Here is a 24,108-nt window from a genome sequence, read left to right as displayed (position 1 = left end):
AGGGATAGGAAGGGATGGAAGTAAGATTCAGTTCGTGGCCCTTGCAAAGCCATTCAGTTGGGGCTCTCAGCTGTAATAGCCACAATTTGGTATCCAGATATCTCTCACTCACCTACCCCAAATTGTTCTGCCCTGCTAACTGGGAGGGAGCTGCTCCCACAGGGTGTGGAGATAGAGGTTTCCTGCTGAACAGGAGAGCAAAAACGTGATCTGGCCTCAGGGAGACATCAGTTTCCCATGGGGCTCAAGATATTAACACCACAGAGCTCAGAAAGCACAAAGCAGCTCACACCACACAACACATGGCAATGGAGTACAAGCAGCAAACATTACACTAGCATCTCTACCTGTTCCAGGAGGAGTGAGACTCCCTGAGGCTGCATATTTGGCAGCACTGTCTGGCCCAGCCTTGGCATAAATCACAGCAGGAAAAGTAGGAGTTTGTCTGATATTTGCTGGCCTGCATCCTGTGAAAGCTCCATTTTTGTGCAGACTCGTGCAGCAGTTTCTAACTTTAAAAGTCACTTATTACATTCTAACACTTCAAGAAACAAGCTTCAGAATCTGATGTGCAAAGAGACTTCTGGCACTAAGCAAGACACAGAGTAGGCCTGGGTACTGCTTTAGTTTATAAATCATATACCGAATCCTAGGAAGGGAGGAAGTGGTTGCTGAGAAGAAGAGCCAGTACAGAGATGGGAAGATGAAAAAGGGGAAGAGCACTGATCAAACTAAAGTGTAAGTGAATGTTTCTATTTATGAAGGGTACACACACTCAAATGTGCTTGGGAAACCTAGCCCAGCTAAACAGAAACTCAGCTGCAACCATTAGGTCTGAGGTGTTTGGCATGAAACAGACACTACAAAGGAGCCGACAGACCTGATGGCCATTCCACTCATCACACTGACTAAGATAATCAGAAACATGAATGGAAAAGGAGAGCCCATCCCCTAGAACCTGAGTTATAGCATTAGTCTATAGAGTTGCATAGTACAGAATCCTGATGCTTTCCACTTACCATTTGGACTCTGGGCGGCCTTGAGACACCTTCATTTCTCTTATTGATCAACGTACCTCAAGCTGGAAAAAACAGACAACATAAAATTTGAAGACTATTTTCTTCAGTAAATGAAACCTTCTCTGCCCTTGGGCCCTGCTGTGGGCTCTTTCCCCTACAGAAGACAAGGTTGGGCTAGCTGCACAAAGTCCAGGGAAACAATGGAGTCTATTTCTTGCCAGGGCAAGATTTTGGCTAGCAGTCCTATTCACCTTTCCAACCAAGGGTACAGAAGACATCCCCAACTGGGTCCTCAGGAATGGCATAGTAACAGTACATGCTAACTTTCTTCTAATGAACAGGGATAAAATGTTTTGTTCTCATTAGGAAAAGTACACACACATTCCTGATTAGTGAGTAATGTCTCTGCCTCTGGGAGATTAGCTCAGAGTTGTGCAGCCTGGAATTCGTTCAATTCAATCTATTCTAGTTCCCTTGAACAGCTATTCCCCAAGGATTACAGGTCAGGCCCACAATCTCTCTCACAACACTTACCCCCATGGTTATGAAATAGCTCAAGGAGAAAGCACAACAAGGTGAGGACACTGGCAAGCACTAATATTCAAAACTGGAACATGCATAATTGGGTCCCATCCTCTTCTACTAAGTTCTATGCTCCACTCAGTATACAAAAGCAAGCATATGAAACGTGAACAAAAAATGCTAGTCAGAAGGGGGTTAAACTACAAACAAATGGGGAGAGTAAAAAGGAAAGAGGAGAACTCTGCATAAAACTGAGATGTTTAGAACAAAATTAATCAAGGACCCAAAGGAAGTGAAGAAAAGAAATTATTTTATACACCAATGCTAGGAGACTGTGTAGCAAACAAGAATTGAAATTGCTCTTTTATGAGCATAAATTTGATCTAGTTGATATTACAGAAACATGGTGGGATGACAACTGGAATGTTAAAATCAATGGTTACAACCTATGTAGAAAGGATCGAGTAGGCAAAAAGGAAGAGGGAGTAGCCCTCTATGTCAAAAATAACAATACCTTCTTTCTGAATCACTGATAACTCAGAAAAAAATTATCCTGAATGTTTATGGACAAACGTCCTAACAGATTAAACACAAAATGGGATATTTATTGGTGTCTGTTACAGACCACCAAATCACAGTAGGGAACAGAATGGCTACTTCATTAGGCACCTATCTACAACATGTAGGAAAAAAACCTGCATAATCATGGGGAACTTCAATTTGAGTGACATACGCTAGAGGGCTCATGCTGCCAGTACTACAACATCCTTAGCAATGCTAAACGTTACAGATGACAATTTCAAAATCGGAAAGTGTCGCAGCCAAAACAGAGGAATTCTTTATTAGACTGTGTCCTAGCAGATAAAGAGGAACTGATCACAAAATTAAAAGTTAATGGTAACTTAGGTACAAGAAATCATGACTTGATCACATTTCTAATGTGGAAGCAGAATAAAGTCCTGACCAGTAATATATATACACACTTGGTGCGTTAATAGGACCAGGTTCAAAGCTGAAAACAATTATGAGCCAAATCAATTAGGAAGAAGCATTTAATCAGAAAAATGTGAATGATAATTGGGAATCATTTAAGAACATATTACCAGATGCCCCAAAAGCCACAATTGAGGAAGGAGGGCCGTGCTGCTTAAAATAACAACCTGGTTTTGAGGCAAAGTGAAGGCAGCTGTAAAAAAATCAAAAATATATAACAAATGGAAGAAAGAAGAAGTTGGCAGTAATGAACATAAATCAGAAGCTAGGAACTGTAGAAAATTGATAATGGAAGCAAAAGGACACAAGGAGAAAAGTCTATGGACAGCAGAATTAAGGATAATCAGGATTTTTTTAAACTATATTGGGAGCTAAAAGAATCCTGACAATGGGGTTGGTCCATTACTAGATAGAAATAGTAGAATTATTAATAATAATGCAGAAAAAGCAGAAGTGTTCAATATATATTTCTGAAGAGGAACAGATGATATAGTCTCACCATATGGTGATGAAAACACTCTTTCTATTCCACTTGTATCTACGGGGAATGTTAAACAGAAGCTACTAAAAGTTAGACATTTTACAATCAGCAGGTCCAGATAACTTGCATCCAAGAGTTTTAAAAGAGCTGGCTGAGGAACTTGCTAGACCATTACCATTTCAATAAGTCTTGGAATACTGGGAAAGCTCCAGAAGACTGGAAGAAAGCTAATGTACCAATGTTTAAAAAGGTTAATCAGGAGGACCTGGGTAATTATAGGCTTAATTATATATTAAACCCCATCAAGATTATGGAGCAGCTGATACAGGACTTGATTAATAATGAACTAAAGGAGGGTAATGTAATTAATGCAAGTCAACATCGGTTTATGGAAAATAGATTCTGTCAAACTAATCTGATTTTCTTTTTAAATGAGATTACAAATTTGGTTGATAAAGGTAATAGTGTTGACATAGCGTATCAGACTTCTCTAAGGCATTTGACTTGGTGCAGCATGACAGTTTGAATAATATACTAGAATGATATAAAATTAACATGGTAAACATTAGGTGGATTAAAACCTGCCTGAGAGGTCTCAAAATGTTACTGTAAACAGGGAATTGTCATCGAATGGGTATGTTTCCATTGAGGTCCTGCTGGGATCAATTCTTTGCCTTACACTATACCATTTTTATTAATGGCCTGGAAGAAAACAAAATCACTAAAAGTTTTCGGATGACAAAAATTGGGGAGTGATAAATAATGAAGAAGACAGGTTACTGATTCAGAGCGATCTGGATCACTTTGTTTACTTGCACCCAGTTTACCATGTGTTTTTTAATTAGGCTAAACAAAATTGTATACATCTAGGAACAAAGAATGTAAGCCATACTTACTGGATGGGGGATTCTATCCTGGGATGCAGTAACTCAGAGAAAGATTTGGGGATCATGGTGGATAATAAGCTGAACATGAGCTCCCACTGTGATGCTGTGGCCAAAAGGGCTAATGCAATCCTTGGATGCATAAACCGTGGAATCTCAAATAGGTGTATGAAGGTAATTTTACCTCTGTGTTTGGCACTTGTGCGACTGCTGCTTGAATACTGTGTTCGATTCTGGTGCCCACAATTCAAGAAGGTTGTTGATAAATTGGAGAGAGTTCAGAAAAAAGAGGCACGAGAATGATTGAAGAATTAGAAAACATGTCTTATAGTGATAAATTAAATAGGTTGATCTCCTTTAATCTAACAGATAAGGTTAAGGGGTGACTTGATTATAGTCAAAGTACTTATGTGGGAACAAATATTTGATAATGGGCTCTTCAATCTAGCAGAGAACGGTATAACATGATCCAATGTCTGGAAGTTGAAGCTAGACAAATTCAGACTGTGCATAAGGTGGAAGTTTTTAATGGTGAGCGTAATTAACTATTGGAACAACTGAACAAGGGTTGTGATGGATTCTCCATCGCTGACCATTTTTAAATCAAGTTTGGATGTCTTTTTTTTAAAAAGATATCCTCTAGGAATTATTTTGGAGAAGTTCTATGGCCTATGTTATACAAGGGGTCAGACTAGGTGAATACAATGGTCCTTTATAGCCTTAAAATCTATGAAATCCAGCCCCCATGGGGCAGCTCCTAATACAGTGAGGTCCCACCTACATCTGCTACAGGAGGTGGCCTCTGTTCTGTGCTTCCCTCATAGATTCCACTCTATGAAAAACCAGACCATAACAGCCTAAGAGTTCAATCTCTTGCTCCAGCCACAGTGGACAATGCTGGATGCTTAAGGGGAAAATGAAGAGCCCTGTAATGTATGAATGAGCAAGCTCCCTTCTAGTTTGCATCATACCTATCCTTATTTAAGATTCCAAAACTCCCAGGGTGGATTTGATTTAAATCAAATTGTGATTTAAATCACTAGTCAGGAAGACTCGATTTAATCATGGATTTCTACATAAAAATGCATTCTTGTTGGTTGTTATAACCTTAATACATATTCTTCACAACTCAGAGATAGATGTAGGTTTCATTTTTAGAAGGTACACACTATACATTTTTAAAGTGATTTATTTTGAAAACTTTTCAGATTAATTTTACAGCTATATCAGAAAATGAATGATTGTTTGGTTATTTCTTTGAAGCAGATATTTGTGAAATCATTCGGAGGTGAACCATCTCTAATTCGACAGGTTAATCATTAATATTTGGAGGATTTTCTTGCCATGCTGTATTAGGAGGAGAACATCACCAGACAGACATTTAAATTATTTTATGTAACTAAAACAACAACGTTATGTATTCTGGATTTTTTCTTCAACAGCAAATATAATATTTTAACAAAACAAGCATATGAATTTTTGAATTTAGTTAAACATTCAAGTTTTTTAAAATCTGGTTTGTTTTTGTTAAAATTGTTTTTTTACCTAAAATAGTTACATGAAATATTAAAAAAAACAAAAACAAAAATTAAAGTGACTGTCAGCCAGGTCAACATGAGAAACTTAAAATATTGACTTCTGCAGCTAACTCAGTCATCTTCACCTTCATTTTTCTGTTTGTTCATAATCTGGAAAAGAAAAAACAAGCTTTCCTGCTTTTTCAGGTCCCAAACGATTTCTCAATTTGGAATTAATTAGTCCAAAGGAAGAAAATATTCTTTCTACACCGGCAGAAGCAGCTACTGCTGTTAAAAGTGAGATCATCATTCCAACAGTCTCTGAATCCAAACGCTTAAGTGACTTCCACCAGTTCACTGGTGTGACTTTCTTTAAAACATCATCAGCAAACATATATTTCTTGAATGGTTCACCCTTAGCTCTGAAGTTTATTATAGTTGGCATTACGGAGGGATTATTGCTGGATGTCCATGTCATAGCCAACTCTTCTTCTTCAGCAGTTAAGGTTTGACCCTGGTACCTAGTATTGAGAATATTTGCAAGAAAATAAGCTGGAGATAGTGCTTGTCCCATTTGTTTTTTTAATGCTTGTAATTTATCTCTGTCATTGAATAGTAGTCTTTTTAAGATCTCGCTCAGTTCCTTCCAAATTTCAACAGCATCAGCAATAAAACAGCTATTTCCCTGCATTTTGTTCAAGGCTACAGAAATAGGCTTCAGGGTACTCAGCATGTGTTCAACATTTCTCTTAAGCCCAATGTGGAGAACTTTGGCTGTGACAGTGCCATCTTTTTTTTCACAATTTTGTTCAAACTGTCATCAGATTGGACCAGTTCTTGATATAGTGCTCAAAACAGCCCACTGCTGAGTTTCATCGCACGTCTTGTGGGAGCATTAGGTTGGTTCCTTCCATTTTTTTCAGAGCAGCTGCTGCAAAGTGGTTGAAATTGCAAAATACTTTCATAACAACATTAGCCTTTATTTCTGGAACACTGAAGTCTTTGGTTAGGAGGTACATCAAATGATAACTGCAACTGTATGTTATTAGCTTGGGACTCTCTTCACTCTCTTCTAAATTTCTTCTCATCTTGGATACATTCGCTGCATTGTCTTTGACCAAGCTGAGTACAAGACATTTGAATTTTTTGAAACCTGAATTTTTACAGTTTGTTATAGCTTTTACTGCTACTTCTTTTAGGTATTCGGTTGTGTGTGCATTTCCTGATGTATCAATTGTTTCTGTAAGGAAGACATTCCCTTCTTCTGTTGTCACACAAGCACATACAAAGGGTCATTGTGGACACTGCTCCACCCATCAAGACTCAGGTTAACAATTTCACCCTCTAGACCTTTTGCACACTGCTCAATTTCTCTTTCATACACTTTATCCAGCAATTTGCCTGCAACATCTGCTCTGTTGGGTGGACTGTAACCTGCTCTTAATGACTGAACCATGTTAATGAAGTGTGGGTTCTCAACCACGTGGAAAGAAGAGTTAATTGCATAAACAAACTGGGCATTTTTTTCATCAATTACCTCTTTTTGTAATCTGATGGTTCTTATCACAAACTTATCTATGGTTGTTTCTGGATGAGGGAGATTTTTTTTTCTTTTTGCTACAGGTGATATACTGTGGGCTATGTGACATACATGATGTGACTGAAACACTATCATTGGCAGATAACTCTGAAACTATAGAAAATGATGGTGATCTTGAGGCTGGATAGTCTTCAGAATACTGTATGTTGAGGATGGATTCTCCTAAACAAAAGAAGTCAATGCAGTTATTTAATTATTACCATACAGCTCATTTAGTATTCCTCATTGCAGTCACGGATACTCAGTACTACTTTAAAGGTGAAATTGTAAAAGGAAGATCTGCCTATTTCAGCTATTTTTTATCACAACTGCATCTAAAATGATAGTACCATAGAGTAATAGCTGTATTTTTTGCTCAAACATGAGAATTCAAGAATAGTCCAGAAGGAAGACAGGCAGTCCTTAAGAAAGAAGTATGAAATAAAAAAAGTTTACCACCCTGAAGATCCTGCATGTTCAGACATGTTCCTTTCATCATCTTCAACACAGCTTCCACCTGAGAAGAAACACTTCTCATGATGTTGTTTCATTCGGGCAACCAGGCCTTACATTTCTTTGTTGCACTGTTTTCATTTTGCACAATGCCGGTCTTACTGTGGTGTTTAGATGCTGCTTGTATTATTAGAACTGGGAGCACTGGCTGTTGGGAGTATGAAAAGATAGGAAACAGGAAGAAGGGGGGGGAGGAGTTGAAGAGGCGGAGTGAGAGTTACAGAGTGTGCAGCAGCAGCTTGGTAAAGAGGTTTCCACTGTAAAAATAAAGTCCTGTTGAAGCTTGTTAGTACCTTGCCTGCTTGATGCAACATTTTGGCGACGAGGGTGGGATCTACCGCCTCTGAACCCACCTGCACCCTTTCTGCAAAGCCCAAGTGAGCCTCCAATTGCTTTTACTGTCTGGATCCATATGTTTGAGACTTATCTGCTTGCAATCAGTGCTACAGAGATTTCTGAAGTAAGAAAGTGTGCTCTGCTAATCCACTGCCTTGGAACAGAAGGGCAGCGTATATTTTACACTTTTCCCCCTGCAGACAATAAATATGAGACTGCACTCACTGCATTAAAGAACTTTTTTGTGCCAAAAGTGAACGTAGTAGCTAATCGCTACAGATTTCGCCAGCGTGAGCAGAAATCAGGAGAGACTATAATGCAATATATTGCTTCCCTTAGGAGTCTGATTGTAACTTGTGACTTTGGGAATAAGGCAGATGAGATGATTAGAGACCAACTCATTGAGAAAACAACCATACTTTGTGTAAGAGAATGCTTACTTCTAGAACCACAACTTACACTAGAAAAAGCAATAGCCATTGCTACTCAGACTGAGTCAGCTACAGCTGAAGCCAAAATAATGAGCAAAGATACAGGAGGCACAGTTCAGGCTGTGACTCCTTTGCAGAAAAGTTCACGATCGCTGCAGTCAAACAATTGCAAGAGGAACACTAATTAAAAGCCACTGAATCAGCAAATGCAAAATAGAGTAAAAGCATGCTTTCGCTGTGGATCCCCACAACATGTTGCAAGCTACATAGGATGTCCAGCAAAAGTAGCTCAATGCAATCATTGCAAAAAGATTGGGCATTTTGCTGAAGTATGTTGCAGTAGCCAGTTCAATCAACAGGTGCATGCAGTTACAATACCAGATGTTACTGTGCTGAGTGTGGACAAAATCACTACTGCACATATTCCAGAACAGATCAAGTGCACTGTAAACGTTTCCGCCATACCTTCAGGCAAATCACACTCTATTCAGCTAATGTTGGACACTGGCTCAGCAGTATCTGTACTACTTGATTCCATTTATTTGCATTACTTTAAAGATGTGCCTCTTACTGAATCCAAACTTCAGTTGGTGTGCTATTTGAAAAACCATATTCCAGTACATGGCTGCCTGCCAGCAATAGTTACTTTTGGTGATTGCTGTGTAACTGCAGAGTTCTACATTGTCCACAAAGGCACTCCTATCCTTGGCAGAGATTTATTGGCTGCTTTAAATCTCAGGGTAGTTAATGGACGAATTGATCTTCCTCAGCAAAGCACTCTTGCGGTACACACACCAGTTTCAGCTGGGACCCAACACCAGGTTGAGGAGAAACTCAGCTGTGCTTACGGGTTTCTGTATGAAGTTAAAATGCGGAATAATATGATGCCTGTACGACAGAAATTACGGCGCTTGCCATTTTCAGTCAGGGAAGCTGCTTCAGAGGAACTTAAAAAAACTTGTTCAAAATGACATTACTGAAGAGATTAACTCCTCTGAATGGATTTAACCTATAGTAGTGACGCAGAAGAAGGGTGGAGGCATTCGCCTTTGTGTGGACTTAAGGGAGCCAAATAAAGTTATTGTGATTGACAGCCATCCTCTTCCTCACATAGAAGTATTTGCAGAACTCCGTGGAGCAAAGATGTTTTCTACTCTTGATTTGCAAAGCGCATACCACCAGGTTATGTTGCATGAAAAGAGCACAGACCTCACAACATTTATTACACGAGGGACTATTTCATTTTAAACGTGTTCCATACGGTCTCGCATCAGCCCCAAGTGCCTTCCAAAAAATGATGTAATTGATTCTGAAAAATCAACATGGAGTTCAGTGCTATTTGGATGATATTATCGTGTTTGGAAATACTACTGAGGAGCATGACAATAACCTGCAGTCTATACTAAACTGCATCAGCAAAGCAGGCCTCAAGCTCAATAGGTCCAAATGCAAATTTAGACAAACTGAACTCTCCTTTCTGGGGCATACAATTTCACAGGTTGGACTAAAACCTGATCCAGATCGTATACTGGCAATTTCAAATGCTCCTCCTCCAACAGATTTGCAAACCTTACATTCCTTCTTGGGTCTTACCTCCTGGTATGCAAAATTCATTCCCAATTATGCTTGTCATTGAACCGTTACGAGAATTACTGCAGAGAAGTTCAACCTTAGTGTGGACAATGGATGCACAAGCTAGTTTCAAAACAGTGAAAGACTTGATTGTACATAGTCCAGTACTTGCAGTATTAAGTCCCGCATTGCCCACAATTGTAACTACTGATGCTTCTGATTATGGACTTGGGGCTGTCCTCACACAACTTCATGAGGACAACACAGAGAGGACTGTTGCATTTGCTTCAAGGACACAGAGTAATGCTGAGAGAAAATATTCTACAGTCGAAAAAGAAGCACTTGATGTGTCTGGGCTATCGAAAAATGGAGAACTTACCTGTTGTGCACAGACCACAGCCCTTTGACGACATTGCTCACCACGAAAGGACTGGGAAGAGCTTGATATCGGATTGCTAGATGGTCTGCAAGACTACTCTCTTTCAATTATGACCTGGAATATAAGCCTGGAAACAAAAATGTGGTCGCTGATTGCCTCTCTCGCCTGCCTTTGCCTTCACCAGATGGTCCACCAGAGGAGGAGGATGTAGTAGTTTCACTTATTACAAGCACTCTTACTGCAGTTACAAGAGAACAATTTCAAGCTGCTTGTTCAGCACGTCCAATTAAAAAAAAAAAAACTACGGGAATTTCTGACAAAGATGGCCCAGTAACCCTAAAAACCTTGACCCAGTTTTGATGCCTTATTTTAGAGTTCGGGATGAACTTTCTTTGCTCGATGGCTATGTGCTACGAGGTACACACCGGCTACTTGTTCCAGAAGAATTACAGTCAAAACTCATACACCTGGCACACGATACTCATCAAGGAATTGTCAGAACCAAACAACGACTACGGGATCTGTATTGGTGGCCAAGGATGGACTCTCAAACTGAAGCACTCATAAAATCCTGTGTCACTTGCCAAATGCATAATAAGACATCAGTGACATGTACCCCTCCATTACAGCCTGTTTCTCTTCCTGAATCTGCATGGGAAAAAAGTGGTGATTGACATTGTAGGACCGTTTGATACTGCTCCAATTGACTGTCGTTATGCCATCACTTTAATAGACTATTTCAGTAAATGGCCTGAGGTAGCATTTACAAATCTCTTCTGTTACCGTAATTAAGTTCCTCTCTTCAGTTTTTAGCAGGGAAGATAACCCCAAAGAACTGGTTTCCGATAATGGTAGTCAATTTACTTCCCTGGAGTTTGAAACTTTTCTAGCAGAGAGGAACATTTTACACAGAAGGTCATCCCTATATTACCATCGAGCCAATGGGGGAAATCAAACTGTTTAACAGAAGTTTGAAAGACAGTTTGCAAACAGCTAAACTGGAAGGGCGATTGTGGGTACCCTTCACTACTGATGCAAGCATACCGGGCTACACGACACGCTACAACGCAAAGATCACCCGCAGAGTTACTGCATGGGAAACAGATAAATACTAAACTGAACACTGCTGGATTGTTAAAGGCAAGACCTGATGCCCCAACTGAGGATGATCTGAGAAAAACAGTTGAACAGAACCAAGCAAAGTATAAGGCTTTCACAGACAAGGGGCGGGGTGCTAAGGAACCAAAGTTTGAGTGCGGTTCCTTCGTTAGAATACGAAAACCTGGAATTTTACACAAAGGGGACCATCCATTCACAGCTCCTCTTAAAATCATAGAGAAGAAGGGACCTTACACCTATCGACTTTTTGTTGGGCGGGTATGGAATGTTTCTTACCTTGCACCTGCCTATGAACCAAGAGGAGATTATGCCAACACCCAGTCTGCATTGGATGACTTCACCCTAGAACCAACACAACAAGACATTGCACGGAAACCGGGGCTTGAGAGACGGCCTGTCAGATCCAGACGGCCACCTGCCTGGACTAGAGACTATGTTATGTAGTATCTACAGTGTTTGCAGTGTAATATTTTTGCCAATAGTATAGTGTCTTGTTTCATATTTGTTCCTGTGGTTAGAACATTAATGTTTATTTTATTTGGGAAAGTTTCTTAAGAGAGGAGGGAATGTGGTGTTTAGATGCTGCTTGTATTAGAACTGGGAGCACTGGCTGTTGGGAGCCTGAAAGGACAGGAAACAGGAAGGAAGGGGGAGGAGTTGAAGAGGCGGAGTGAGAGTTACAGAGTGTGCAACAGCAGCTCTGTAAAGAGGTTTCCACTGTAAAAATAAAGTCCTGTTGAAGCTTGTTAGTTGCCTGCTTGATGCAACACTTATGCACAGGTAGAGGAACTTCATTAAAATATTCCCAAACTGGGTCTCTTTTACGGCCTGCTGCCATTATAGGTTTTCCCTTCTAGTGAGAGAATAGTATGGAAGATGTCAAATCAGTGAAGGCTACACTCAGAAAGACCTCAAGACTTCTGGAATATGCTGCTCAAACAGTTTCACTTTTATTTCTACTACCTGTCACTCGCTTCTCACATTTATCTCTAGACTACTTCTTGTCCAGATCTATTCCAGCCCCAACAATCTTCTACTCATTGAACTTTTTGAAACTTTACACTTTAGAGAGGTAAGGGATTGACTCTGTACACAAATTTGCAGAGGGACAATAGGGTTGAGGTCTGTTATTTCTCACCTCTACATATTATTTATTTATTTAAAAACATTTTTGCTATTAACAAGCACGTTATCTCTAGAGAGACAAATCCACAGTTTGAGAACTGCAAAACTAAGCATCTCTGATGGTATCCTCTAGACTGAGGACTGAGTCCCATCGGGTAGATAGAAAGATTAACCTAAATAATCTATACAGAAGCCCCTGGAACCCCATAAGATTGGGTCCCTAATCCATGAACTATTGGAACTAGGGTGACCAGATGTCCCGATTTTATCGGGACTGTCCCAATATTTACTTGTTTGTCCCGCGTCCCGACCGATGTTCGGTCGGGACGCGAATTGTCCCGATATTTTGCCCTCTGGTGCACAGGAGGAGAGGGCTCGCGCCCCCCTGCCCCAACTCTGTCCCGGCCCCGCCCCGTCCCTCCCCATTGGATCCCTCCCCAAATCTACACCCCCAGCCCTGCCCCCTCACTGCCCCATTGGATCCCTCCCCAAATCCCCACCCTGGCCCCGTCTCTTCCCCAAGCATGCCGCATTCCTCCTCCTACCCCCTCCCTCCCAGGCTTGCACTAATCAGCTGTATGGCGGCAGAAGCGCTGGAGGGAGGGGGGAGAAGCAGGACTCGACAGCCCGTGCAGGGGAGGTGGAGGCAGAGCGGAAGCAAGCTGGTGCAGGGGGGCAGGGCGTGGAGCTGTCAATTTTTCCTATGCTCTGGCGGCTCTTTTTTTGTTTGTTTTTTCCCCTCCACCGCCAGCTCTTGGTTTGTTGGTGGGTTTTTTTGCTCCGCCCCCTCCCCGCTTCCCGATATTTCACGTCTCTCATCTGGTCACCCTAATCGGAACTCATTTACAAAACTTTTCTTAAACATTACACAAATATATTGTCTCATACTATAGAATTAGAATTTATAATCCCTATTCCATTATGAGGTATCTTAATTAAAACTACCTTTAGATAAAACGCTTTTTGAGGCATCAAAAAAATCCGATTTAAATAAAAACCTCAGATTTAAAAAAAAAAAAAATCATTGATTTATCCACCCTTAAAACTGTCCACCTAAACTGAGCCTGCAATTCTGATGCTTGCTGTACTTTAACTCCCTCCCACCTATCTTTCCTCCCCAGCTAAACTTCTGTCAGACTTGCCCATCTCCAAGTGATTTCAAAATTCTTGATCACCACCCCAGAAAACAGTTTGAAAGGGGATGAAGGGATACGGCGGGGTCTGTATTAGGGAATGAAGGATACTCTATTTTGCAGTTAGGAATGTGACTCACGCAGTTGAGGGACTTGCACATTCTCTGGTAAACAATGCTTCTTCAAAAAGAACAGGAGAACTTGTGGCACCTCAGAGACTAACATTTATTAGAGCACAAGCTTTCGTGGGCTACAGCCGAAGAAGTGGGCTGTAGCCCACGAAAGCTTATGCTCTAATAAATTTGTTAGTCTCTAAGGTGCCACAAGTACTCCTGTTCTTTTTGCAGATACAGACTAACACGGCTGCTACTCTGAAATACTTCTTCAAATGCTGCACTGACTCAGCCGGATGAGCCTTATATTATTCTGAGGTGTGAACTGTGTATGGAAGTGCTAGGATAGAACTTCCCACCATGCACTGAGAGTTCCGATCTGTCTACGCAGGGCCTGACACCTGAAAACCCTCTCACTCTCTGCCTTAGGAAAGGAAGTATTTCTGACCTTTGCTTATTTCGCAACAAAGCACTTTACTGAAGGCTGTTGAATGAACAACGATATAAACCAACCTTGGCTGGCAATCTCTATACAGCATCCATTAGCTCAGATTTCTCCCAGTCCAGTGAGCAAAGCCAGAGGGGGCTGATGTGCTGTTTTCTGACTTCAGGACAATTTAGCATCATTCCAGGAATTATTTCCCTCCCCCAGTCCTAGTCAGAAAGGAAAAGCCGTGGGAATGGAGCTCACTACCAGCGAGGTAGGCTCACCCAGTAACAGCTGACAAGTACTTAACTCTCTCTATGCTGTCTGGAAGCACTCTATAGAGATGCATACTGCTCCAAGGAAGTGCAGTGGCTGTATCACTAACACTTTCCTTCACCAAGAGGTTGATAGCTCTAACAAAGACACAGATTCACAAACACCACACACGGTGTCAAGGTCATTCTCTTCCCTTCACCACAAGCAAAATGCTACAAGGAGAGTGGGGTGGTTAGACCCACTGCCTTGTGATTACTCTTATCAACCACCCATTCAGTCCCTGCTAAGGGACTCTCCTGCAACAGCCCCATCAGAGTATAGCGCTTCCTACTGACCAGACTGACACTGATGAGACAAGTGGGGAAGGGAAAGGGTTCTTTTCATCTCACCACTCCTGCATCTTCATACAAAGCTGTCCAGCAATGTCCATCCCAGGGACTGTCACCTTTCCTCACAAGACAGGAACAGTGGAAACCATTCAGTTCATTGGCCAGAGACCTGAATACCCTTCACCTCTCCTCTATTCACAACTGTCTCATCACACCTGCTCCTGCTGCTCAGAACCTCATTCATATGGTCCTGCCAGACCAATTCCTCCTCCCACATCCAGCACTTCAGGAGTTAAGGTTAGCATCCCCATTCTCCTGGCCTGTATGATGCTGGTTAAATCGAACACTATTCTTTGCAGTTTGATAAAGCATGTGAAAACTGAAGGCCTCACACGTTCCTCCTTTCATAGCTTGGCCAGCTGCCCACAAGCTGTCACTGCCTGGCACCCAGGGCAAATGGAGAGAATGTCAGGGAATTAAGGTCAAACTATTAGCCAATTGCACTGAACCTCCCCATCCCCCACACCCTCCCTTCCAGGGAGCCTGGATTCCTTCTTCCAGCAAGGGGATAATGCCTGTATGGCTGTGTTGGTCCCCTCCACAAGAGAAGCCGCCCTCTCCCATACTTGGCAAAAGCACTTGAGCTTGGAAGGTTCCTATCACAGAAATGCTCAGAGCAGCTCTTATCATCAAGGCTTGAGCTCAGGGATTTGTGCTTAGCAGTAGCACAGGAACTCACCCCTGGAATAGCTCACCACAAGGGCCGCTAATAGGATGGGTGTTAGCTATTTCTATAAATTGCAAGGAAGGTTGGAGACAGAAGCAAGAACAGAATCTGATTTGGAGGCAACGGCATTTGGAAGATATTACATTTATTACTGTAAATCACACTCCAACACCCATTCCAGACCCACAGCAATCTCATCCTAGTCCCCTGCTGCAACTCCACCCACCCATCCAATATTTATCATAGTTGCTCCCTATCAATACAAGTTTCCCAACCCTAATTTTATTTATGTTTTTCAATAGCTTCTTTTATACTCACTGTCCCCTCAAAGTGAATTCTATTTTTTTTAAATAGAGCAGGAGAGGGGAAGACACATTCAGACCCCAAAACCAAGGATGGTGGAGATACTGAAGTCTGAGTCAAACACATAAAGAAGGCTGTTCCAGATGGATAGGAAAAGCTCTTGTACAATCTTGCCATTATTGGTGCATTACCCCTCCTAGTGCCACAAATCAGGAGTTCTGGGTATGAAGCCTTACAAACCTAAAGCCACGGTAAAAATCAGCCTTAAGCATCTCTTGAAAGAGGTAAGTTCACTCCGATATAAAGACAGGAATTCAGTCCCTCACCATTTGCCTCATCTCCTTCCCTCTAGCAACAACAAACTGAAGTCAGAAGATTCTGGAAGTGAATCATTGGCTAAGTAAGTGGTATAGAGTAGAGGGCTTTGGTTTTGTGGAACATTGGTCCACCTTCTATGGAGAGAGGGGACTGTATAGTTAGGATGGCCTCCACCTCAGTAGGAGGAGGACCAATCTCCTTGGGGACAGACTGACTAGACTAGTCAGGAGGGGTTAAACTAACAGCATATGGAGAGGGTAAAAAGATGAAAGATATGAGTGCTCAGTTAGCACAAAATTGAGATGTTGAGAAGAAAATTAATCAAGGAACTAAAGGACATGGAGAGGAAATTCTTGAACTGCTGATACCCAGGCTCCTAATATTAGTATTAAACAAGAGCATAAATTTGATCTTTGATAAAATTCATATTATTGAAATGTGGTGGGATGATTCACACAACTGGAATGTTATAGTCAATGGTTACAACCTATTTAGAAAAGGTCGAGTGGGCAAAAGGGAAGGTGGGGTAGCCCTCCGTCAAAAATGGCATTACCTGTTTCCAACTTGGAACCTAATCACTTGGAATAAAATTATCCTGAATGCTTATAGATCAATGTCCTAACAGATTAAACATGAGATAGGTACTAGTTGGTGTCAACTACAGACCACCAAATCACAGTAGGGCATAGAATGACCACACTATTATGCACTTATCTACAACATGTAGGAAAAAACCTGCATAATCATGGGGGGGCTCCAATTTGAGTAACATATGCTAGAGGGCTCATGCTGCCAGTACTACAACATTCTTGGCATTGCTAAATTATAGATGGACATTATATGGCATTATAGATGATAATTTCCAAACTCAAAAAGTGTTGCAGCCAAAACAAAGGAGTCTACTACAGGCCACCTAACTAGGTGGAAGAGGTGGATGAGGCTTTTTTTAAACAATTAACAAAATCCTCCAAAGCCCAAGATTTGGTGGTGATGGGGGACTTCAACTATCCAGATATATGTTGGGAAAATAACACAGCGGGGCACAGACTATCCAATAAGTTCTTGGACTGCATTGCAGACAACTTTTTATTTCAGAAGGTTGAAAAAGCTACTGGGGGGAAGCTGATCTAGATTTGATTTCAACAAATAGGGAGAAACTCGTTGAGAATTTGAAAGTGGAAGGCAGCTTGGGTGAAAGTGATCATGAAATCATAGAGTTCACAATTCTAAGGAAGGGTAGAAAGAAGTACAGCAAAATAGAGACAATGGATTTCAGGAAGGCGGATTTTGGTAAGTTCAGAGAGCTGATAGGTAAGGTCCCATGGGAATCAAAACTGAGGGGAAAAACAACTGAGGAGAGTTGGCAGTTTTTCAAAGGGACACTATTAAGGGCCCAAAAGCAAGCTATTCCGCTGAGTAGGAAAGATAGGAGATATGGCAAAAGACCTCCTTGGCTTAACCACAAGATCTTGCATGATCTAAAAAATAAAAAGGAGTCTCATAAAAAATGGAAACTAGGACAGATTACAAAGGATGAATATAGGCAAACAACACAGGAATGCAGGGGCAAGATTAGAAAGGCAAAGGCACAAAATGAGCTCAAACTGGCTACGGGAATAAAGGGGAACAAGAAGACTTTTTATCAATACATTAGAAGCAAGAGGAAGACCAAGGACAGGGTAAGCCCACTGCTCAGTATGGAGGAAGAAACAGTAACAGGAAACTTGGAAATGGCAGAGATGCTTAATGACTTCTTTGTTTCTGTCTTCACCGAGAAGTCTGAAGGAATGCCTAACATAGTGAATGCTAATGGGAAGGAGGTAGGTTTAGAAGATAAAAATAAAAAAAGAACAAGTTAAAAATCACTTAGAAAAGTTAGATGCCTGCAAGTCACCAGGGCCTGATGAAATGCATCCTAGAATACTCAAGGAGCTAATAGAGGAGGTATCTGAGCCTCTAGCTATTATCTTTGGAAAATCACGGGAAAGATTCCAGAAGACTGGAAAAGGGCAAATATGGTGCTCATCTATAAAAAGGGAAATAAAAACAACCCAGGAAACTACAGACCAGTGCCAGGCAAGATAATGGAGCAAGTAATTAAGGAAATCATCTGCAAACACTTGGAAGGTAGTAAGGTGATAGGGAATAGCCAGCATGGATTTGTAAAGAACAAATCATGTCAAACCAATCTGATCACTTTCTTTGATAAGATAACGAGTCTTGTGGATAAGGGAGAAGCGGTGGATGTGGTATACCTAGACTTTAGTAAGGCATTTGATATGGTCTTGCATGGTATTCTTATCAATAAACTAGGCAAATATAACTGAGATGGGGCTACTATAAGGTGGGTGCATAACTGGCTGGATAACCATACTCAAAGGAGTAGTTATTAATGGTTCCCAATCCTGCTGGAAAGGTATAACAAGTGGGGTTCCGCAGGGGTCTGTTTTGGGACCGGCTCTATTCAATAGCTTCATCAGCGACTTAGATATTGGCATAGAAAGTACGCTTATTAAGTTTGCAGACGATACCAAACTGGGAGGGATTGCAACTGCTTTGGAGGATAGGGTCATAATTCAAAATGATCTGGACAAATTGGAGAAATGGTCTGAGATAAACAGGAAGAAGTTTAATAAAGACAAATGCAAAGTGCTCCACTTAGGAAGGAACAATCAGTTCCATACATACAGAATGGGAAGAGACTGTATAGGAAGGAGCACATCAGAAAGAGATCTAGGAGTTATAGTGGACCACAAGCTAAATATGAGTTAACAGTGTGATGCTGTTGCAAAAAACAAACAAAAAACAAAAACATGATTCTAGGATGCATTAACAGGTGTTTTGTGAGCAAGACACGAGAAGTCATTCTTCCGCTCTACTCTGCGTTAGTTAGGCTTCAACTGGAGTATTGTGTCCAGTTCTGGGCACTGCATTTCAAGAAAGATGTGGAGAAACTGGAGAGGGTCCAGAGAAGAGCAACAAGAATGATTAAAGGTCTAGAGAACGTGACCTATGAAGAAAGGCTGAAAGAATTGGGTTTGTTTAATTTGGAAAAGAGAAGACTAAGAGGGGACATGATAGCAGTTTTCAGGTATCTAAAAGGGTGTCATAAGGAGGAGGGAGAAAACTTGTTCATCTTAGCCTCTAAGGATAGAACAAGAAGCAATGGGCTTAAACTGCAGCAAGGGAGGTTTAGGTTGGACATTAGGAAAAAGTTCCTAACTGTCAGGGTGGTTAAACACTGGAATAAACTGCCTAGGGAGGTTGTGGAATCTCCATCTCTGGAGATATCTAAGAGTAGGTTAGATAAATGTCTATCAGGGATGGTCTAGACAGTATTTGGTCCTGCCATGAGGGCAGGGGACTGGACTCGATGACCTCTCGAGGTCTCTTCCAGTCCTAGAATCTATGAATCAATGAAAAACAGAGAAATTCTTTATTAGACCTTGTCCTAGCAGATAAAGAGGAACTGATCACAGAACTAAAAGTTAATGGTAGTTAGGTACAAGTGATCATGGCTAGATCAAATTTCTAATGTGCAAGCAGAATAAAGTCCAGGCCAGTTTTTTAATATATATATAAAATCTCCCTACTTAATTTGCTATATTACAGAAATTGCAGATCCCACAATATTAGGCTTCTGCTGCAATTTTGACAGCAGACGCCCCTGGCTGCCGATCGTGGGAGCCGCCACTCTCAGCCATGGGCTCCCGTTAATATAATAATAATAATATATGGAGATATACCTATCTCATAGAACTGGAAGGGACCTTGAAAGGTCATCAAGTCCAGCCCCCTGCCTTCACTAGCAGGACCAAATACTGATTTTGCCCCAGATCCCTAAGTGGTCCCCTCAAGGATTGAACTCACAACCCTGGGATTAGCAGATCAATGCTCAAACCACTAAGCTATCCCTCCCGCCCTGTGATCCTGCAATACTATAGATAGATGGATCAATCAATTGATATAAAAAATACACACACACTTGGTGCTTTAATAGGGCCAATTTCACAAAGTTTAGAACAATTATGAACCAAATTAGCTGGGAGGAAAAATTTAATCAGAAAAATGCAAACAATAATTGGGAATCATTTAACAACATCTTAGCAGATGCCCAAAAAGCCACAATCCCACAACTGAGGAAGCAGACAGTGCTGGTTAAAAAAAGGTGAAGGCAGCGGAAAAATAATATATAACAAATGGAAGAAAGGGGAATTTGACAGTAAAGACTATATGCTAGAAATTAGGGATTGCAGAACCATGACAATGGCAGCAAAAGAACACAAGAAGTCTGTGGTCAGCAGAGTTAAGAACAATAAGGAGGAGATTTTTAAATATATTAGGTACTAACACAATCCTGACAATGGTATTGGTCTGTTATTAGATGGAAATGGTAGAATGATAAGTAAAAAGGCAGAAGTGTTCAAAAAAATATTTCTGGTCTGTGTTTGGGAATAAAGCAGATGATGAAGTTGGTTGGATATTAGGAAAAACTTTTTCACTAGGAGGGTAGTGAAGCAATGGAATGGGTTACCTAGGGAGGTGGTGGAATCTCCTTCCTTAGAGGTTTTTAAGGTCAGGCTTGATAAAGCCCTGGCTGGGATGCTTTAGTTGGGGATTAGGTCCTGCTTTGAGCCGGGGGTTGAACTAAATGACCTCCTGAGGTCCCTTCCAACCCTGATATTCTATGAAGTCTCATCATAAGGTGAAAACTCTTTCCATTCCAACAGTATCTATGTAGGATGTTAAATGGAAGTTACTAAAGTTAGACATTTTAAAAACAGCAGGTCCAGATAATTTGCATCCAAGAATTTTAAAACAGCTGGCCGAGTAGCTTGCTAGGCCATTACTAATGAATTTCAGTAAGTCTTAGAGTATTGGCAAAATTCCAGATAACTGTGAAAAGCTAATATTGTGTAATTTTTAAAATGTTAAACATGATGTCTCATGTAATTTTAGGCCTGACATTGATCCCCGGTAAGATAATGGAGCGGCTGATATAGAACTTGATAAATAATGAATTAAAGGAGGGTAATGTAATTAATGCAAATCAACATGGGTTTATGGTAAATAGATTCTGTCAAACTAACTTGATACCTTTTTTTTTTTTTTTATTAAATGAGATTACAAGTTTGGTTGATAAAGGTAATAGTGCTGACATAACATATTAGACCTTTCTAAGTCATTTGACTTGATGCCACATTACATTTTGATTGATAAACCAGAATGATAAAATTAACAAAACACACTTTAGAAGGATTAAAAAACTGGCTAACTGACAGGTCTCAGAATGTAACTGTAAACGTGGAATCATCATCGAGTGGGTTTCTCTCCAGTGGGGTCCTGCAAAGATTGTTTCTTGGCCCTACGCTATTTAACATCTTTATCAATGACCTGGAATAAAACATTAAACAGGGATAGTCTATTTTTTGTCAAGGTACAAATTTCTTGGTCAAGATACAATCAAGATCAAGACTCCAGAGAAACATTTTGCACACTGCAACAACAACAATAAAAAAAGATTTTGTCATCTGTTCAAACGCATCTGGCAGTCCAGATTTGGCTCACAGTCCATCTATTGACTACTCTTGCATTAGAACATCACTGATAAAGTTTTCAGATTACACAAAAATTGGGGGAGTGGTATATAATGAAGAGGACAGGCCACAGATACAAATCCATCTGAATCGCTTAGTAAACTAGGTGCAAGTAAACGTTATGCATTTTAATACAGCTAAATGTAAATGTATACATCAAGGAACAAAGAATGTAGGTTATCCTGGGAAGTAGTGACTCGGAAAAAGATTTGGGGGTCATGATGGATAATCAACTGAACATGAGCTGCCACTGTGACGCTGTGACCAAAAGAGCTAATGTGATCATGGGAACCAACAGGGAAATCTGAAGTAGAAGTAAAAAATTTATTTTACCTCTGTATTTAGCACTGGTCCAACTGCTGCTGGGATACTGCACCCAGTTCTGATGCCCATAATTCAAGAAGGATATATTATTAACAAATATGGGAGGAGTAAGAGCCACAAGAATTATTAAAGGATTAGAAAACATGCCTTACAGTGGTAGGGTCAAGCAGCTCAATCTATTTAGCTAAAAGAGAAGGTTAAAGGATGACTTGATTACAGTCTATAACAACCTACATGGGGAAGAAATATTTGATAATTGGCTCTTCAATACAGCAGACAAAGGTATAACACAAACAAATGGCTAGAAGTTGAAGTTAAACAAATTCAGACTGGAAATAAGGAGTAAATTAATCACTAGAAAAAGTTATCAAGGGTCATGGTGGATTCCGCATCAATGACCATTTTAAAATCAAAATTGGATGTTTTAAAATAAAATAAATAAATTAATGGAGATATCCTATGGAAGGGACCTTGAAAGGACATTGAGTCCAGCCCCCTACCTTCACTAATAGGACCAAGTACTGATTTTGCCCCAGATTGTCCTCTCAAGGATTGAACTTATAACCCTGGGTTTAGCAGGCCAATGCTCAAACCACTGAGCTATCCCTCCCCTCCTTTTTTCCTAAAAGGTTTTCCCTAGGAATTATTTTGGAGAAGTTCTGTGTCCTAGTCTGACCTCCAGTATAAACACAGATGATCACAATGGTCCCTTTGGCCTAAGAATCTATCAATATTTCCTGACTGGGTGCATAGTTCACCTCAGCTAATCTATCTTCATATGCTGAGCTCAGCAATCTTTAAACACAGTAAGAAACCAAGCACACTTCTTTCATTCATCCTACCTAGAAATAGTAGTTTTGAACAAAAACTACATTAGCACACTACAGTATTAGGGTTACCATATTGCAGTCCTGGAAAAAAAGGACATTCCAAGGGGCCCCGGCCCCGCCCCAACTCCGCTCTTCCCCACCCCCAGCCCTGCCCCAACTCTGCCCCTTCCCCAAAGTCCCTGCCCCGACTCCGCTCCCTCCCCTGCTTCCCGCGAATCAAATGTTCGGAAAACGGAGTGGTCTCAATAGTCAAAGACTCTTCTTCCCCATCCCCTCCAGTCTATGTCTATCCTATTGCTGTCTAACCCGCCCCAGCTCCTCATCTGATTTCAACTGTCCCCCACTACCGCTCTGGATTCCTTGTCCCAGTTTCCTGGTCCTGTCTCACTCTCCTCTCTCCCCGCCCCCATCCCTCAGATGGGATGTTCGTTCCAGATTGGCAAAATTATAAGGCTTCCCAACATTTCAAACACTTCCCATTCTAAATTTTCGGTTGCTTAACTATAGGCTAGTTCTGCCTACAACAAAGCATATTCAGAACTCCTGATTAAAGGGATTATAAGTGTAGCAACCTCCATCATAGCTAGTCACCAAAGATTGAACCCGAGCCATCCAGACTAAAAAGCACGAGCTTCTACTACTTGAGTTCAAGATATAACTCCCTTAGCTAGTAGCTATACAGTTATCCTCTAAAAATCCACAAGAGGAGGGAACAAAATGCATGTTGGACAGTGAATTACAGAAATACCAAATATTATTATTAGACCTGCAATACTTTTCACAATGAACATCAGCGGGGGATAAACTGGGAGTTTAAGAATATTTGGAAAACAATTTTAGAATAACATTCAGTGCTGTGATTTAAAAGAAAAAAAACTGTTAAAACTCATAACTTAGCAGCATTCAGTGTTTGAAAAAAAAAAAAAAAAAACTTCTAGGAGGCATACAAGTTAAGAATGCTGAAACAGGAAAATGTTATGCTTAGTTACCACTTGGGCAAGGCGGCGTACTATGTAATACTTGCAAGATTTCCCTGTAAGGTTTTACAATATATAACAGCGCAATGCTGATTCTACTGATATTGTTGAGCAATTCATGCTGATTTTATTTCAGCCCACATTTTAATAGTTTTGAATACAAGATCACAATTTTCAGCTCAGTTGGTCTGAACATGCAGAGCTTTAAAATTGCTATGTTCTAAACTAAAAAAAGAAGAACAGGAGTACTTGTGGCACCTTAGAGACTAACAAATTTATTAGAG

At 40.7% G+C, this 24,108-nt stretch overlaps 1 protein-coding gene across 10 annotated transcripts in view; it reads right to left on the bottom strand.

Moving 5' to 3' along the window:
- The window catches only part of PLXNB1 (plexin B1), a 211,514-nt gene that overhangs the window by 157,914 nt on the left and 29,492 nt on the right, over positions 1 to 24,108 (bottom strand). For 6 of the 10 annotated variants that reach the window (XR_004646473.1, XM_034775817.1, XM_034775825.1 and 3 more), the window contains exon 2: positions 1,020 to 1,081. The exons of 1 other annotated variant lie outside the window; for it this stretch is intronic. Coding sequence is in view for 1 of the 9 variants with exons in the window: in XM_034775827.1 (XP_034631718.1) it covers positions 1,020 to 1,022 (3 nt within the window). In the remaining 8 variants the exon portion in view is untranslated. Of the gene's footprint in view, positions 1 to 1,019; positions 1,082 to 1,270; positions 1,293 to 11,621; positions 11,677 to 24,108 lie in introns of those variants that run through there. 3 more of the 10 variants (XM_034775820.1, XM_034775823.1, XM_034775822.1) reach the window with 2 other exon arrangements.

This window comes from Trachemys scripta, chromosome 7 (genome assembly GCF_013100865.1).
Source record: "Trachemys scripta elegans isolate TJP31775 chromosome 7, CAS_Tse_1.0, whole genome shotgun sequence".
Classification (NCBI taxonomy): Eukaryota; Metazoa; Chordata; order Testudines; family Emydidae; genus Trachemys; species Trachemys scripta.
This window is presented reverse-complemented; position numbering and strand designations above follow the sequence as displayed.